This window comes from Phoca vitulina, unplaced genomic scaffold, assembly GCF_004348235.1.
Source record: "Phoca vitulina isolate PV1807 unplaced genomic scaffold, GSC_HSeal_1.0 scaffold16, whole genome shotgun sequence".
NCBI classification, from domain to species: Eukaryota; Metazoa; Chordata; class Mammalia; order Carnivora; family Phocidae; genus Phoca; species Phoca vitulina.
Genome location: NW_022589719.1, coordinates 22,391,649 through 22,408,317, shown reverse-complemented (window position 1 = coordinate 22,408,317; position 16,669 = coordinate 22,391,649). Strand labels below are relative to the sequence as shown.

At 52.3% G+C, this 16,669-nt stretch overlaps 1 protein-coding gene across 5 annotated transcripts in view; it reads right to left on the bottom strand.

Annotated features, from left to right (window-relative positions):
- PRDM11 (PR/SET domain 11) overlaps positions 1 to 16,669 on the bottom strand; it is a 78,350-nt gene that overhangs the window by 16,734 nt on the left and 44,947 nt on the right. For all 5 annotated transcript variants that reach the window (XM_032413960.1, XM_032413958.1, XM_032413961.1 and 2 more), the window contains one exon: positions 6,319 to 6,386. In XM_032413960.1, the coding sequence (XP_032269851.1) occupies positions 6,319 to 6,386 (68 nt within the window). The remainder of the gene's footprint in view (positions 1 to 6,318; positions 6,387 to 16,669) is intronic.

The window sequence follows — 16,669 nt, the reverse complement described above, 5'->3', positions numbered from 1 at the left end:
CTCCTGGTGGGACAGCTGCCATCCCCCCACCCCGGGGATGCCAGGACCCCCATTCTGGCAGGGCAGGGCTGGAAGGAGAGGGCGGGGCTGAGGTGATGGTGCTCCCTTCCTTCCAGGGCCTCCTTCCACACAGCCCCTGGCCTCGTGCTCTAACAGCTGGTCGGCTGGCCGGGAAAAGGGGGCTGGCTGAGCCTGCAGGGGAGGGGTCCCGGGCCCCCTGCCCAGCCCAGGTCACATTTGGTAACCTCATTACCTTCCGTCTTAGGGAGATGGAGGAGAGAGCAGGGCAGGATTTAGGGAATGGACTTCACTGGGTTCTAGGCCCCCTTCTTTTTCTCAAAACTGGGCGGAATCACCCTGAAACTTAGCAAAACACTGATTCACAGGGAGCTGGCAGGACCGGGGCTCGAGTCCTGGTTCTGAATCTAGCTCGGGGGCCACCTCTGCTTCTGGAACTCAGCTGCCTTGTCTACATAGCAAGGAAGTCAGACTGGATGGTCTCTGTTCCTTTCTGAGTCCTGAAGAACTGACTCCGAATGGCCACCTGTCAGGAGCCCTAGCCAAACAGGAAATTAGCACAATCCCAATCCCAACAGCAAGGGGCCTTGGAAGGGAAGCAGGGTCTTTGTGATCCACCTTCCCGGGGCTGGCCAGCCGCTGACTTCCCTGGAGTCCTCCCACCCTGCTCCATCTCTCAGAGGCCGGGCTCCGGTTGGGACTGTGGGCCGAGGGTGGGCAGTGGGTGTGTGCAGAAGCCAGAACTGAAGGAGGTGCAGCCCCAGCACGGAAGGGTCTTGACTGCTCCCCCCCACTCAGGGGAGCCCCAGCTCGAACCACAGCCCCAACTATAGGCTGCTGGGCCCAGAGATGACCGCAGTCAGGCCCCTGGCATCCAAGTCCCTCCCAGGACACAGGAAGCCCAGGAGAATGGGGCAGAGAGACGTGGAGGGGGCGTGGGGGCAGTAGGGACGGGGAGCGGACCTGGTGAGACGGGCAGATCTCACCAGAGCCTTAGCAGGGAAGAGAGAGGCAGAGGACCGTGAGGAGTGGGAGTGGGCAGCATGGCGCAGAAGCTCAGCAAAAGAACACAGAAGTAAAGACATTAGGAAGAGAGAGAGAAAGAAAGGACTGATTGCACCCCCCCCCCCCACTGTGGCCCGGGCCCTGAAGACTTGGCTGGCTTCCTCCCGCGCCCCCTCCCCCGCGCCTGCTACACTGGGTTTCCCTGGCTCCTCTCTGTCCTGGAACGTGCCAAGCGCCTTCCTGATGCAGGGCCTCTGTACATGCAGTTCTGGGCCTGGAGGCTCCCCGCTCCCCTCCCCGCGCCCCACGCTGAGGCCCGGTTAACTCTTACTCACCCTGCGCCTCTCAGTTCCACTCCCCGCCCCCCAGGGAGAGCCAGATCCTCGGCCCCTGGCCCTCAGACAGGGCTGCTACGGAACTGGCAGGGCCAAATGCAAAATTTGAATGCAGGACCCCTTGTTCAAAGACTATTAGGAACTTCAAGAAGGCAAAAGCAACTCGTTAAAGCCGGGACGGTGCCCTTGTGCACGCAGAGCCCGAGGGACACTGCGCAGGTGGCCAAGGTCGTGCATCCAGGAAGTCAGTGCCGCTCTCAGGACCTCCTGCGTCCACCCTTCAGCCCTTCCTTACGACTGTCCTCATACAACGACTTAAAGCTCGTGTATTCCCACGAGTCTAGGGACGACCCAAGAGCAGGGCCAGTGTAGGTTTTATATATACAACTCTGTCTTCCCAGCTCCCAGCACAGCTCCTGGCACAGAGTTCAGGAAGTATTCTAGAATGAATGAACGGAAAGGGGCGGAGAAGACAGAGCGGGAGAAGGAGGGAAGGGTGCATGGGAAGACTGGATGAGACAGAGAAGGACAGAAGAGAGGAGAAGGCGAGGGAAGGGGGGAACGGCCGAGGAGGAGGAGGAGGCCGGGGAGCAGGCAGCGGGGGCCCGGGGAGGGGAGGCCGGCGGTACTCACAGCTGGTCGAGGGGCTGTCGGTGCCATCCAGTTCTGCCCTGGGGAAGTTGTGCCCGGAACGGGCTGTGAGCAGGGTTGACTCGATGGCCCTCTCGTGGGCAGTGAGCATGATGGTGGGGGCCCGGCCCCCAGCCCCGGGGCCTGACAGGGACTGCTGCATGAAGGCCAGCTTGTCCTTGGTCCTTCGTTTCATGTCATCCCATCTGTGCTTAATGTCCTTGACGGAGCGGGGGACCTGGCTGACGGAGGTGATTTTCCGAGCTATGCCTTCCCAAATCTTGTCCCTGTCGGCATGGGACAGCCGCATGGTCTCCCTCCCAAAGAGAATCGCTTCGTGGTGGGTCACCTCCGTGACCAGAATGTCCAGTTCCTCCTTGGAGAACTTGGGTTTCCTCTTGCGCTCGGCCAGGGGCGCCACATTCCTTGGGTTGAATATCCCACAAAGCACAATTGGGTAAATGACCGTCAGGGCGGGTGGTCCTCCTCCTTCCTAATCGCCGGCCCCCAGCTGCGGAGCCAGGAGGCACCTGGGCACCCTCGCCCGCTCACCACCACCACACCCTCCTCCTAGCGAGAGGCCCCTTCCCCTACTCCTCGGAGGGCAGGAGGGCGGGAGGGGTGTGGCGTAGTGGGTGGGAGCGCGGCCCGAGTCAGACGCCTCCCGTGGCAGGCCCTGCCTTAGCCCTGGCTAGCTGGGAGAGCCCGGGCTGTGCACTCAGCCTTTTCCAGAACCCTCTCCCCGGCCGGGTCAGGAGTAGCAAAGCACACGGACCTCGGGATCGTTACGAGGGAGGGGAAAGCAGTGATGTCCGAGAGCTTTAAAGCCCTCCGCAGGAACAAAGGGTCCTTACTGGGGTTGGGAGCAGGCCATTGCCTCAGAGATGGCTCACAGGAAGAATATTTAAACAGGGCGACTATTTACAGCGGGCTTCCCGGTGTGTGGCCTCGCTGGTGACGCCCGTGATTAGGGTGTGGTCACAGAAAGCTCACTCTGTCCTGTGGCTCTCTTCGTCTCCCTCCCTGGCTCCCAAGTGCCCCTCAGACCCCACCTCTGGGTGTGTGGAGGCTCCCCTCCGACTACAGTCCTGGCCAGCAGCAGCTTTTCTGGGGTCGGCCGCTGGGGCCTTTTGGCCGCTCAGGGGTAGGACGTGAGCAGTCCCTGAGCGCCCACCGGGAGACAAGTTCCGCGCTGACGGAGGCCAGGAGTGACCTTGGCTTCCATCTGCAGAGTAGCCAGGGGCTGCTTGACTGACTGAGACCTTGAGCAAGAACCACCCAAGAGAGGAACCCAAAGTGCGGAGGGGCCCGGAGCCCGAGGCACTCCTCCGGCTGCTCCCCTAACCTCGGCGAGAGGCTAGGGGGCACAAAGATCCTTCAGCCCTCACCTCCCCACCCCACCTACCCAGAGCACCGTGGCTCAGGGTCAAGGAAGGCTGGGGCTTTGTTACCAAGCCAAGACAGTGCCAGGGGCCCGGGCCCCGCACTCAGAGCGACCTGGAGCTAGACGCCGAGTCTCCTGAGCAAACCCGCCTCCCCCTCTATAAAATGAGGGTGCTAATTCTAGAGCCACCTCCCAGGGCTGCCAGGAGGAATTCCTGAGGGGTTTTTCAGTCTCACCACTATTGGCATTTGGGGCTAGAAACTTCTTTGTGAGTGGGAAGGGGCGTCCCGGGCCATGTAGGACGTTTCTCAGCATCCGTGGCATTTACTCGCAGACCTGTGACCACCCAACATGGTGAGTGGCAAAACAGCCCCTGGTTTCAGACCACCGATCTCATGAATGCAGAGCCCCTAGCATAGGGATGCCGTAAAGTCAACACTCATTACGTTGATGCCCGTTCTCTTCCCGGCCCACCACTTAATTTTTTGAAAAAACTCACCAACTCCATCCAATCCCGCACAAGACCCTAAGTTGTTACAGTACAAGAGAAGATGTCTGCACACAGGAATGAGCTATCGCAAAAGGAAGCTATACATTAAGGGGGAAGGCAGGTTCCCAGCGTGAACTGGCTTTCCCCTCCAACTACCACCAGAGGGACATCTCCGTGGCAACAAACCACACCCCCAACCCCCACCTACTCCTTGAGTGTTGAATGAGAGGGGCCCCAGCAGCTGTGACTGCCCTGGGGCCATCTTGCATCAGAACGGGGCTGGCAGACAGGACAAGACGGGCCGAGGACAGACCCCAGGCCAGCAAGGCAGCAGAAGCAGAACCCACCCCACCCACAGCCCAGGAGGCCATGCTTTTGCCTGGGCCCTTGTGCACAAGCAGAAAGAACATGGGCCCAGAAGTCCAGAGACAGGTTCCAGTCCTGGTTCCGCCCCTGACGGCATGATCTAGCGTAAGATCTGGCCCTGCTCTGGGCCTCGGTATCACCGCTGTAGCAGGAAGGGCGGAACAGAGCAGGGGTTCTCAAGAGCAGCACGTCAGACTCGCTATGGAGAGCTTTAGAAATACCGATACCGTGGGCTCATCCTCGGCCCGATGCAGTCAGAATCTCTGGGGTGTCAGATGATCGCTAAGTTAGCTCAGATGATGTCTTTCCCGAGGGTTGTGGTAAAGCCTCGTCCCCAGGGTGAAAGATCAGAGATGGGTGGCATCGAGGCACAGAATCCGCTCGGCCTGCAAAGCTTCTGGAGCCTCGGAAGCAACGGTGCAGAAAGGCCCTGAAGCCAGACTGCACTCAGACCCACTCTCCTTTGCTTGCCTAGAGCCAGGCGGGAGCCACAGGGAACAGAAGCCCAGGCCGGTGGTCCGGTCCCCACTTCTGTGGCCCTGGTCACAGTGCCCTCAAATGCAATCCTGGCCCCTGGGAGGGCCCAGCTCAAAGGCCCCCTGCTCTGTCATCTGGGCCCTTGCAGCACATTATCTGTGCCTTCATTCGACAACTGCAGCTGAAAAAAAACAATTTCCACGGTGGAAGGTGGGAGTCCTGGGAGGCCCGGGAGGGCCAGACCATCGAGGGCACCCCGTTACACGGTCGGCTCCGCAAGTGGGTGGGGACTTACAAGGGCCGAGCTGACTGGCACCGGGTGGTCGGGGAGAAGGTGGTTAGGACTGTGTCCGTGGCCTCCTCGGAGCCCCCTGCAGGGCACCGGTGCACCAGATGATGTGAAAGGGGGCTAGAGGGAGGGGTCCACCTGTCCCTGGGCACCTCTGCTTCTGCCCCTGTTAAGTGGCAGTGAGAAGAGCCGCCCCGACAAATAAGAGGACAAATCCCAGCATGCTCTGGAGAGTGTAAGCCGAAGCTCCTCTCGCCCTCCCAGCCCCCCATCCGCAGCTCTCAGGTGGGGAGCACAGGTGGGCAGGAAGGCTCCGGGGAAGGGGACAGCAGACCTCACCATAGCCTCCCCACCTCCAACCAACTTCTCCTCGTTTGCTTGGAAGGTGGCAGAGTTGAAATACAGCAAACGCCCTCTTAGAAAGTTCCTGACTGCCCTCCCTCTGAGCACAACCTCTCCAGCATCCCCCCACCACCATGGGTCACAGAACCGCACAAACGCCCACAGAGGGCCCCATCCGAGGCCCTCCTATCCCTCCCAGCCCAGATCCACACGCCGTCACCCCTTCTGGGGCCCAGAGAGGGGCACCAAGGACGTGCCAGTGCAAGCCTGACCTCCCACACAGCGCACAGACCCCTCTGGGCAGGGCCCTGGCACCCCTGCCCGGGCCAGCAGCACAGACCCAAAAGGAGAGCTGTGGGCTGAGTGCTCAGCTCCAGGCTCAGTCCAGCCACCCCTGGGCAGCCCTGGGCCAGTCTCCTGCTCTCTCTGGCTGGCCAGGAAGGATCCTCCTGGTGCAAACGTCTGTCCCAAGCACGGCACGACAGTAAAACCACTCTTGAAAGTACTCATGCCCGGGCAGCAAGTACCATCGAAAACTGAGCTAGGGACTGTGCCAGAAGCCTCCTTTTCCACGGGGCCACTTCAACAAGTGCTGGCAGCTGCACTGGGATGAGTCCTGCACCCCTCCGGCAGGAGCCGGCCCCGTGAGAGAGGTCGGAGCCCCGGGTGGAGGGACGCCCCCTCCGTGGGGGCAATGCTGCCCAGAGCTGGGGGCCCTGGGCACTCCAGACACAGAGACAAATGTGCAGACGTTAGGGGTCCCTCTGTAACCCACAGGCCTCCTCCAGAGCCCCCCGATGGAAGGCTGGGGAAGCAAGAGGGTCCCCCAGAGCTCCACACATCCCAAACCCTGCAAACAGCAGTCCCGGGGCCTTCAGGGGCCTCCACCACTGGAGACCTCATAGGCCCCAGCACACTCCCTTGGCTTCCTTTCCGGAGTTTGGGCAAGGCTCCCAGGAAATCGGCAGAAAGCAGGACTCACCTCATCCAGTTGGCTTTAGTCTCGTCTGACCCATCTATGGACTTGTAGCGGTTATTCTTGTCCACAATCTGGAAGACAGAGAGAGAGTCTAGAAGGCGCCACCCTCGAGAGGCTCTTGTGTCCCTGCACTCCTCCCCAAGCCAGGGCCTCCCTCCCTTCTGCTTGCCCTCCTGCTACGATGCAGGACTGAAAACCGAGCCGGGGCCTGGAATCCCATCTCCTTCTCCTGTCCTAATAGAAGACCGGCAACATGGTGGACGAGCAGCACTTCCAGGAGCCCCACACCGCAAACCTGGAAGTTAGATCCAGCCCTTCTTCTCTCCCTCTAGCTTCTGTGAGAAATAGAGGCCAGCACTGGATGACCAAGCACACGTGAGAGGGGCTTCCTCCTCTCCCCAACCTTGAACTGGTCAAGCGCCGCAGGGCTGGGCTGCGCCCTTCTCTTCTGTAAAATGTCCTGATTTCCTCATCACTCTTGAATCAGGGTTCAGCTGGGTATGGAGTTTGAGGCAGACTGTTTAATTTTCTTTCAGCCCCTGGAAGATTGCCCAAAAGGCTGCCATAGGCTGTTCAGGAAGCTACTGTTACTCTTTTGTGGATAGGCTGTCGAGGGTAAAATTTAAGACTTTCCCTTCATTTTTGATTTAATGCAATTTCCCTCTGTGGTTTTGAAGTGGAGTATTTACTTCCTTAAAATTCTCATTACTCGACGAGCATATTACTTGGTGAAGACATATCTCTTCTTCCATTCTGGAAAATTCTGAGAAACTCCTAAGTTTTTGAGTACAGCTTCTCAGTCATTTTCTCCAGTCTCTTCGTGTAGAACTTCTATTAAACATATTTGGGACTACCCCCCATGTCTTTTAACTACCTTTTTCTATTTTTCTCTCTCTCTTTTTCTGGGCAGTGCTCTGAGAATATTCCTCAGAACTCTCTTCCGGTTCACTAATTCTCTCTTTAACTGTGTCCGGTCAAGAATTTATCCACGTATTAACGTTCTTCCTTTGTTTTTAAATAAGCAATTTTAATGCAATGAATATTTTTCATTCCCACAATCTTCATATCCATCTTTTCTTCATTCCACCTCTCTGTTTCACAAAGTCACGTTCCTTCTGTTTCCTTTTCCCAGCAGCATTACTGAACTATAACTGACATATAATGTACCATTTGATAAACTTTGACAACAGTACACACCCATCGCCACAATCAAGAAAACAAACATATCCATTCCCTCCCAAGTTTCCTTGTGCCCCAGAATCTCCCCCTCCTGCCTCTCTCCATCCCTCCTATCCCCAGTCCACAGGCAACCAGTGAGCTTCTCCTTGTCACCATAAATTGCTTTGCATTTTCTAGGATTTTATATAAATGAAATCAAATAGAAGCCATGCTCTCAGCACAATTATCTTGAGATTTGCCCCTATTGATGTGTGTATCAGACTTCATTCCTTTGTAGTGGGAAGCAGTATTCCATTGTTTGGATGTGCCACAATTTGCTTTTTTATCTACTTCTTAATGGGTATTTGGGTTCTGTCTAGTTTTTAGCTAGTACAAGTAAATCTGCTAAGAGAATCCAGTTATAAGACATTCTGTAGACACGCACATCTCCTGTGGGCAGATACCTTGCAGTGGAATGGCTAGGTCACATGGTAAGTATATGTGTAGCTTTTAAGAAACTGCTAGACTGTTTTTCCGAAGCAGTTGCAACATTTTACATTCCCATACAACAGCACCAGCTGGTCCACATCCTTGCCAATGCTTGGTATGGACAGTCTTTTTCATTTAGCCATTCTGATAGGCATGAAGCAGTATCTCATTGTGGCTTTAATTTTATTTCTCTGATGACTAATGATGTTGAGTGTCTTTTCGTGCAGTTACTTGTCAGCTGCATATCTTCTCTGGCGAAGAGTCTAGTCGAATCTTTGCTCATTTTTAAAATTGGTTGTTTTTTCCTTATTATTGAGTTTTGAGAGTTTTTAAAAAATATTATTTTGGATCCAGTCCATCATCAGACATATGATTTACAAATGCTTTCTCCTAATCTAAGGCTTGTTTATTCATTCTCTTAATGATATCTAAGAGCAGAGGTTTTAAATTGAAACAAAAATCCACTGTTTTGTTCTTTTTAATGCGTGTTATCCTTCTTTTATTTCTTCAAGGATCCTAAGGCTGAGACTGCTAATTATCCCTCATTATCTACTATCTCCTTTGTCCATGGTATAATCCAGAACTCCTGGATTATAACTGGGCACCTGGCTACATGTAAGAACAGAATACATTTTGGGGTGCCTGGCTGGCTCAGTCAGGGGAGCATACAACTCTTGATTTTGGGGTCATGGGTTAGAGGCCCATGTTGGGTGTAGAGATTACTAAATAAATAAATAAATAAACTTTAAAAAAAACCAGAATACATTTCTTGGTTTCTCTGTTAGCTACATTCTGGCCAATAGGATGTAGGTGGAAGTGTCATGTGTCAGTCTCCTAAAAACTTCTTCGAAAAGACAGCTGATAGATGCCTTTCCACCATGCTACTGCCTGGAATGCAGATGTAATGGCTGGAGTTCTAGCAACCAACTTAAACTATGAGGATAATCCAAGCACTGAGATAGTGATGGGCTGGGGTCGAGCTTGGTTCCCTGAGGGCTTAGTGGGACAGAGCCACAACACCAGACATAGAATGTATTCATAAAAGAAAATTTAACTCCCATTTAGCTTGAGCCACTGTTATTTAGAATCTCAGTTACTCACAGTCAAACCTATTCCTGATATGGATCCTAAACAGTTATTTTAAATTCATTTTCAGAATATAATTTTCATTTTAGAGTGAATTCACTTGTCACTGATATTCAGAGGCTGTCTTTTTAACATTGGCTTCATTAGTTTTAGTGATTTGGTCTTGGGGCGGGGGCTTGTCTTTTTTTTTTTTTTTTTTGACTCGCACTGTAATGTTTGGGGGAAAAAAAGGGTGGGGATTGGTCAAAACATGAACTCTCAACGCATCTGGACTAGAAGCCCCTTTGCCCCCTCCACACACACCTTCTTTACCCATACTCTTTCTCTGGATATTCACATCTACCTCCAGACTCTCAACTCGTTCATTACTCACAATCTTCACCTCAAGCCCCAGCTGATAATATCTGACTTCCCATGTGACTTCCCTTCCTGGCTGTCTCACCGGCACCTCAAACTTACCTCCCACAACGTACCCCCCCAGGCCCCATCCCCACACCTCTTCCTCTCCTACTGTCCTCATTACAGTATCTGAAATCACTATCTACTCAGGTTTCAAAAAGAAAGCCATTCCTACTACCAAAAACCAAAGAATGGCACGCTTCATATGGGTGAACTGTATGGTACGTAAATTGTATCTTGAAAAAGCTGTTAAAAACAAAAACAAAAACAAAAAGAAAGTTACCCTTCATCCCTTGCTCTCTCAACGCCCCCCATCCCATCCAATCTCTCAGCAAGTCCTGCCATCAGATGTCAAAACTGTCCCTCTGGTTCCACTGCGTCCTGCTTCCATGTTGGTCTGAGCCATTAGTTAGGCCTCTTCCGGACAACTACAGGAGACTCTAACTCCCTCCCCTGATGGCGCTCTGGACTCTCCACGTTCTTCTCCGAGCAGCGACTGTCATCTTTATGGATGTAAAGCACCTCACGTCACTCACCCAGGATCACCTGCAGCACTTACAATAAAATCTGCCCCCGTGGTCACAGCCTCCAAGGCCCGGGCCTGCGTCCCTCCCCGACGTGGGCCTCCCTCTTCCCCTTCACGTGCTGCGGCCACAGCACCTGACAGCGAGGCCTTACACTGGATGGTTCACTGCCTACGACCTCTTTGCCCCACTCTTAAAAAATTAACAATCACGAAATTTTTCACGCATCCAGAAATTATAAAGAATAATGTGGCCGCCAACAAAAATGACCTCCAGCCGTATCCGTCCCCCACCTCGCTCGCTTCAAGAAAACACCTCGACACAGGTGAAGACCGTCTCTGCCTCCAACTTCACCCTCTCTCTCCAAGGTCAACCACCATCATGAAGCTGGTGGGGGGCCTTCCCATTTTTACTACACAAGGAGTTTTCTAGAAACATTGTACAGAATGGTTTTGCAGGTTTGTACAATTCACAGATACCCCAGTGAACATATCCTTTTGTACCTTTTTCCCACTGACTTTTGCATGACTGGTCCCTTCTTATCTTTTGGGTCTCAGTTTCTGTCACCTCCTCCGAAGAAGAAGCTTTTCCTGACCTGAACCTAAAGTAGGCTCTCCCTTGCCACTTCCTGACCTCTGCGTGCCGGCCCCCCACAGCATTATCTCTATGACATCACCTGTCACTTCCTTTTAGAGACCTAATTGCACGGTGCAGTTTTGACATTGATGGTGTTCATTTGTCAGCTTGGCCATTGACTGTCTCCCTCACTGGACCATAAGCTAGTGAAGGCAAAGCACCCGTTCATGATGGTGGCCTGGCCCCGGATCCTCCATACAGCACATGGCATGGGATAGAATCCTGGCTGAACAAATGAATGGTTGGCTGAAGAGCCTTTTAAGGAAAAAGTGAATTAAAGAAAAAAAAATGATCTAATGTTAATATTTTAGGAAAAAGGAAATGAGTGGTGTGCTGAAGCTGGCTTGCGCTGGCTAATGAGCGCGGACTCTGAAATCTTCCAGAATTTCATGAACCAGTTGTTAAACAGCTGTTATTAGAAATTTAATTACATAAACTTACAATTCAAGAAATGGTATTTTGAAGGTAATAAATACTCAACGCTTACCACTTCCTAATTACCTTCTATTTTACTATCATCGGTGTTCTTGAGGGAAATGGCCATCTATTGTGTCTGCACAGTAGAAATGCTATGGAATAGTTGCTAGGGCCTGTCTCTTCCCACCACCCGGTTCAGTGACTTCACGCCAGAACCTTGAAATCGGCCACAGTGGGAGCATATACACCACGGAAATCGGCCCGTGTCGCCCACCCCAACCATCACCACGGTGACTAGCGTGTGTTTGTATGTGCACAGAAAGTCTGGGAAACACAATTTGAGCTCTCAACCCTGGTTACCTCTAGAGGAAAATGAAAGAAGAAAGCAAGATGAGGGTTTTGCTTTATTTGTCTATGTATGAGGGCTACACTGCCTTCGTAGTTTAAAATTCTCAGATAGACCAAAAGAGAAAACATGCAGCTCAGGCTCTGCCCCCCACCATCCACACCCCAACAGTCTCCCCGGATGGTGCCCCAGTCCTCAGGGACCTTCCCCTGGAACTTCATAGAACCCTGTACTTTATCATAATATAAATCCCCCTATGTTACCATTTTCTGATTGCTCCTCTCTCCTGGGGAAAAAGAAAAGCATCTCTAAGCCCTGCAGCCAGTAACAGGAGCACCCAGCAGGTAGTTAAGAGCCATGGAGCCAGAGGAATCAGCTAGAATTTCAGCTTCACCATTCATAAGTGAGTGGCCTTGGCCTCCACCGGCCTTGCCTCAGCTTCCACATCTGTAAAATGGGGTAAAGGCCAGCCCTCGCAGCCCTGCCGTAATGACTCACGTGGGAGGCACTCAGTAGACAGTTGTCATTAGCATTTTGGTCATGACCGTAATCGCAATCTCTGGTCTCTTAATGAAGAAACTAATTGTTAGCTATCATTAATTCTGGGCAGTGGGAGGTCTTGGGGTCAACACGGAGTTGTTGTGATCTGCCTTTTTACGGCTTCCACTGGGCAGAGAGGCGCTGGTGGGAGCTGGGAGGGATGGGGGACTGCCTCAGGCCTCTGATGCTGGCTCAGATCTGGAGCTTTGCTGAGGGATGGTTCTGGCCTTATCTTTCCCACCAAGCAGGATTTTCTCAAACCAAGCATTCATTCATTCACTTAACAGATACCACCGAGGCAGTAGCTACAGTGTCCAGCTCTGCGGATAAAATGATGCCCCAGGGAGACAATAATGTCTTTGCTCTCAGAAAACTCCACAGTCCAGGGAGCCACAGAGGAGAGACCACTGTGACAGCCCGTGGGCAGCACGGTGGCAGGCAGATTTGTGGAAAGGGGAACTCACAGCTGAAGCCGGGATCTGGGAGTCAGTTGAGGACCTTCCTGGGCAATGTGGAATCTAAGAGGAGGTCTTGGAGAAGAGGAAGGTGAGGGCGTTCTGGGCAGAAGGAGTAGGAGCGGGCAGGACGACACAGAGCTTACAGATCACGTCACATGTCACTGAGAAGCCCAGGCCACCCTGAGTAGACAGCAGGTTGTGGGCCTCCAGTCCTGAGACGGAGATGGTCCAGGAATGGTCAGCCAGGGCCAGAGGCTCGGGACCAAGCCCGCAGAAGGCTGGTCTCCCAGTGTCTCCCTCACCTTATCCTGCAAGGTCAACTCCTTGGCCCCTCTAAACCCAGTACTTCTAGGACCCTCCTGGGCTCTGAACCCTGTGCCGTGATGACAGCCTAGGCCTGACTGAAGAAGGGTGGCCGGCACGGTAAGGGGGTCCCTTAGCCCGGAGAAGAAGAGGCGAGAGGAAGCAGAGCCGTCATCAAATGTGGGAAGGACCACCACGTGGGGGGAGTGGGGGGCCAGGACAACTTACGGGGGCACAGGCCTGAATGAGTATTCTTGTGAGGTGGTGTCTTCACTCTGTCCTCAACGACCTCTAATATTCTGTCTAAAACTCGGATTGTATGATTCTATGTGGACAGAGCCTCAGGAAATAATACAAAACCTGAGTCTGGGCCCCCATATGGATCAGGGTGCTATTTCCAACCGTGCTAATGATTAACAAAGACATCAGTAACAAAATGCCAGTGGCTACCATTCAAAAAGCCATTTCAAGGGCACCTGGGTGGCTCAGTGGACCACTGAGTCCAATCAGTGGACTCTTGATTTCGGCTCAGGTCAGTGGGATGGAGGCCCGTGGGATCGAGTCCTGCATCAGGCTCCATGCTCAGCAAGGAGTCTGCTTGAGATTCTCTCTCTCCCTCTCCCTCTGCCCCTCCTCGCCCCGCTCGCGTGCAAGAGTGTGTTTTCTCTTTAAAATAAATAAATAAATCTTTTTAAAAAAGATATAGCCAGTTTAAAAACAAAAACAAACCAAATTTCACTGTGCCATGGACTCTGACACACAGTTTCATGGATTCTCACAACTCTGTGAACTAGCTACGATCATGATTCCCACTTTGTGGATTAGGAAACTGAGGTTCAGGGCCACTAGGTTATTTGCCTGGGGCCACAGAAGAAATGTGTGGTGAAGCCAGAGTTTGTTCAAACTCCCGTCCCTGCTGGTACAGAGCCCCCCTCTTAAGCACTCTGCAGAGAGATGGGCGTTATCCCTAAGCTCCCTCTAATGACCCCGTCAGAATCAACCAGGAAAGTCCTGGGGACCCCCTCAGAATTTCCAGTTATGCTGAGGGCTTGAGCAGATTTGCTATGTGAAGATCTGCATATTAATACAGAGGAACATTCTGCTTGGTGGCAGGACGTCCGCTGCCGTCAAGGGTTCGCTGTTGGGCCCCTCTGAATGGTGCCATCACCGGATGCTGCAGAGATTAGATTTTCAAAAAACCTGATTTGCTTGCAACTTTCCAGGAACCCATGGAATCCATAAAGCATTCTGATTTTCAGCCCTGCACCTCTTCTTGGAGCAAAGCAGTTACAAAAATGATTTATGAAGCTATTCACAGTTGACAAAGCACTTCTGCACATCTCAGATGCTCCTCCCAGAATCCCAGGAGGCAGACAGCAAACGCCTCTGTTCTCCAGCCACTTCCCAATCTAGCAAACTGAAATGGCAGAGCGAAAAAGAGGCCGGCCCGAACCTGAACTTGAACTGGACACTTGGGTTGGAAGGGGGGCCTCTGAGGTTATTTAGGCCCTGGCCTCCCAGCCTGGTGTCTACAGATGGGCTCTGGCAAGGCGGAGGGGAGGTCCCTTAAAATGTGTACAGCGCTTTGGGAATATTGGTATATGAGTATAACTTCCTAGGTGACTCCAGCTGCTCAAGAACCAGATCTAACCCGCCCTCACCCCCTTTTAAGAGATAATGGAATTGATGCCTCCTTTTATTGTTCTAAAACTCTTTCATTAAATTTCCAAAAAAGGACTGGAGACCTGGTAAATGAGGCATGTTTACATACAATCCCGAATTCCACATCCGGGTTTTACATACTGTAGTATCACTCACCACGCCCATGTGATGCCAACTGGAGATAATAAAGAGATCTGCGATGTGCTCCTCACTTGCTATGCACCTGCATGCAACCAGCCTCAAGACTCACAACTCACAAGGGTATGTTCCAATAGACGGTGGATCCCCATGTTACGCAGAAGAAATCCAGCGCTCTGAGAGAGTAAGTGCCTAGCCCCAAGACGCACGTCCTTTAAGCGGTAGGAATGTCTGAGTCCAGAGCCCCATAACCAGCTCAGACAGCTCTTCCCCGCTCAAGTCCACTCAAGGTCCCCCTGGCCCTGTTACCAGCCTCAGGACCAACTACCCCCTACCCTGGACACACTCAACCTCAATAAATCTGCCTCTGGGTGAAACCAGTGGGTTGAGCCCTTGGGCAAAAGGACTGGAGTAGCAGCGATGTGAGAAAGGGGCCTGTGGCCAGAGGGAAAGTAAATAGAAACAAACTTGAAATATGCTTCAGATGTCAAGGGTCTTCCAGGTTAACCGGTCAGAGGGAGGCAGCTGACAGGGCTGATGGGGAAAGCACCCGCAGAGTGGCCCGGAACACAAAGCAGCACCTCCGTCCCCCATAATCAGAGAAAGGAACAAGACAGAGTCAGAAAAAAAAAAAGCAGAGAACAAAGCAAAGCTCCAGACCGACACAGCATCTCATACCCACGAGGATGGCTAGAATCAAAATGGCTAACAGCAAGTGTTGACAGGGATGAGGAGGGACCTGCCCTCACAGACAGCTGGTGGGGATGCAAAATGGTCCAGGTGCTCTGGGACACGGTCTGGCAGGTCCTCAGATGATTAAACACAGAGTTCATTAACATGGAGTTCACTAACCCAGCAATTCCACTCCTCGGTAGGTGCCCAAGAGAAAACATGTCTACACAGGAATGTTGCACACCAACGTTTATAGTGGCTTTGTTCAGAAGAGCCAAAAGATCGAAACAACCCAACTGTCCATCGACAGGTAAATCAAGGAACAAAATGTGTTGTGTCCATGCAATGGAGTCAAAAGGCCACAAAAAGGAACAATAATGCTACATACCCAGGGCTAACCTGCCCCAGCATGGGTGTACCTGGAAAACATCAAGCTAAGTGCAAGAAGCCAGTCACAAAGGGCCACGTACTCATTCATATGAATTCACTGATCCCCTATGATCTATCAGGGAAATCTCCAGAGACAGAGTAAATCAGTGGTTCCTGAGGGCTGGAAGGGAGAGGGGGGAGGGGGCGAGTTCGGGTGACACTAAAGATAGAGTTTCTTCCAAGGTGATGAGAGTGTTCTACCACTGATGGTGGGTGGTGGCTGCATACAGCGGGGAATATACTAAACACACTCAATTACACACTTCAAATGGGTGAAATATGTTGTATGTGACTATATCGCAATAAAGTGGTTTTAAGAAATCTGCCAAGGGGCACCTGGGTGGCTCAGTCGGTTAAACGTCCGACTCTTGATTTTCGGCTCCGGTCATGAGCTCAGGGACCTGGGATAGAGGCCCAAGACAGACTGGGCGCTCAGTGGGGAGTCCGCTTGTCTCCCTCTCTCTCTGCTCCTCCCCCCACTTGCGTGCTTGCTTGCTCACTCTCTCAAATAAATAAGTAAAATCTTAAAAAAAAAAAAAAGAAATCTGCCCAATATTCATCAGACAAGGAAAAGGAAACCATGTTATACTATCTGCTTGAAAAGTACTCCCTAGAGAAACAGGAATTTCCGTGTGAGTGGGAAGACCAAGGGGATGGCATGTGGGCATTCACATATGGGGTTGGAGATGAGGAGCTGGAGCTTTGGTTAGAAGTCCTGACCCCACGATTAGCTGCATGGCCTTGGACGAGTAATCTGGCCCTTGAAGCCCCAGTTTCCCCATCTGGACAAAGGGGGAGACGTACACCTGTCCGCTAGTATGGTTGTGAGGATACAGAGCTACGGCACACAAATCCTTTAGTGCCCAACGAACAGCAACAATTTGGTGGCTGTTAGAGGTATTGCTGTCCGCCAAGCCTCACTAGCTTTTGCTGAGGACTCCCCGGGGGTTTAAGGCTGCTGAATCGGGCTCCAACAAGACCTGTCCTAAAGGAATTTTTGAACACCAGAAGACCCCAAGTCCCCTGTTATTAAAGCCAGGAAGTTCACTAGAAATTAGTGTCTCTCAAAATGAGGGTTTTTGGATATGTTCTCGAGA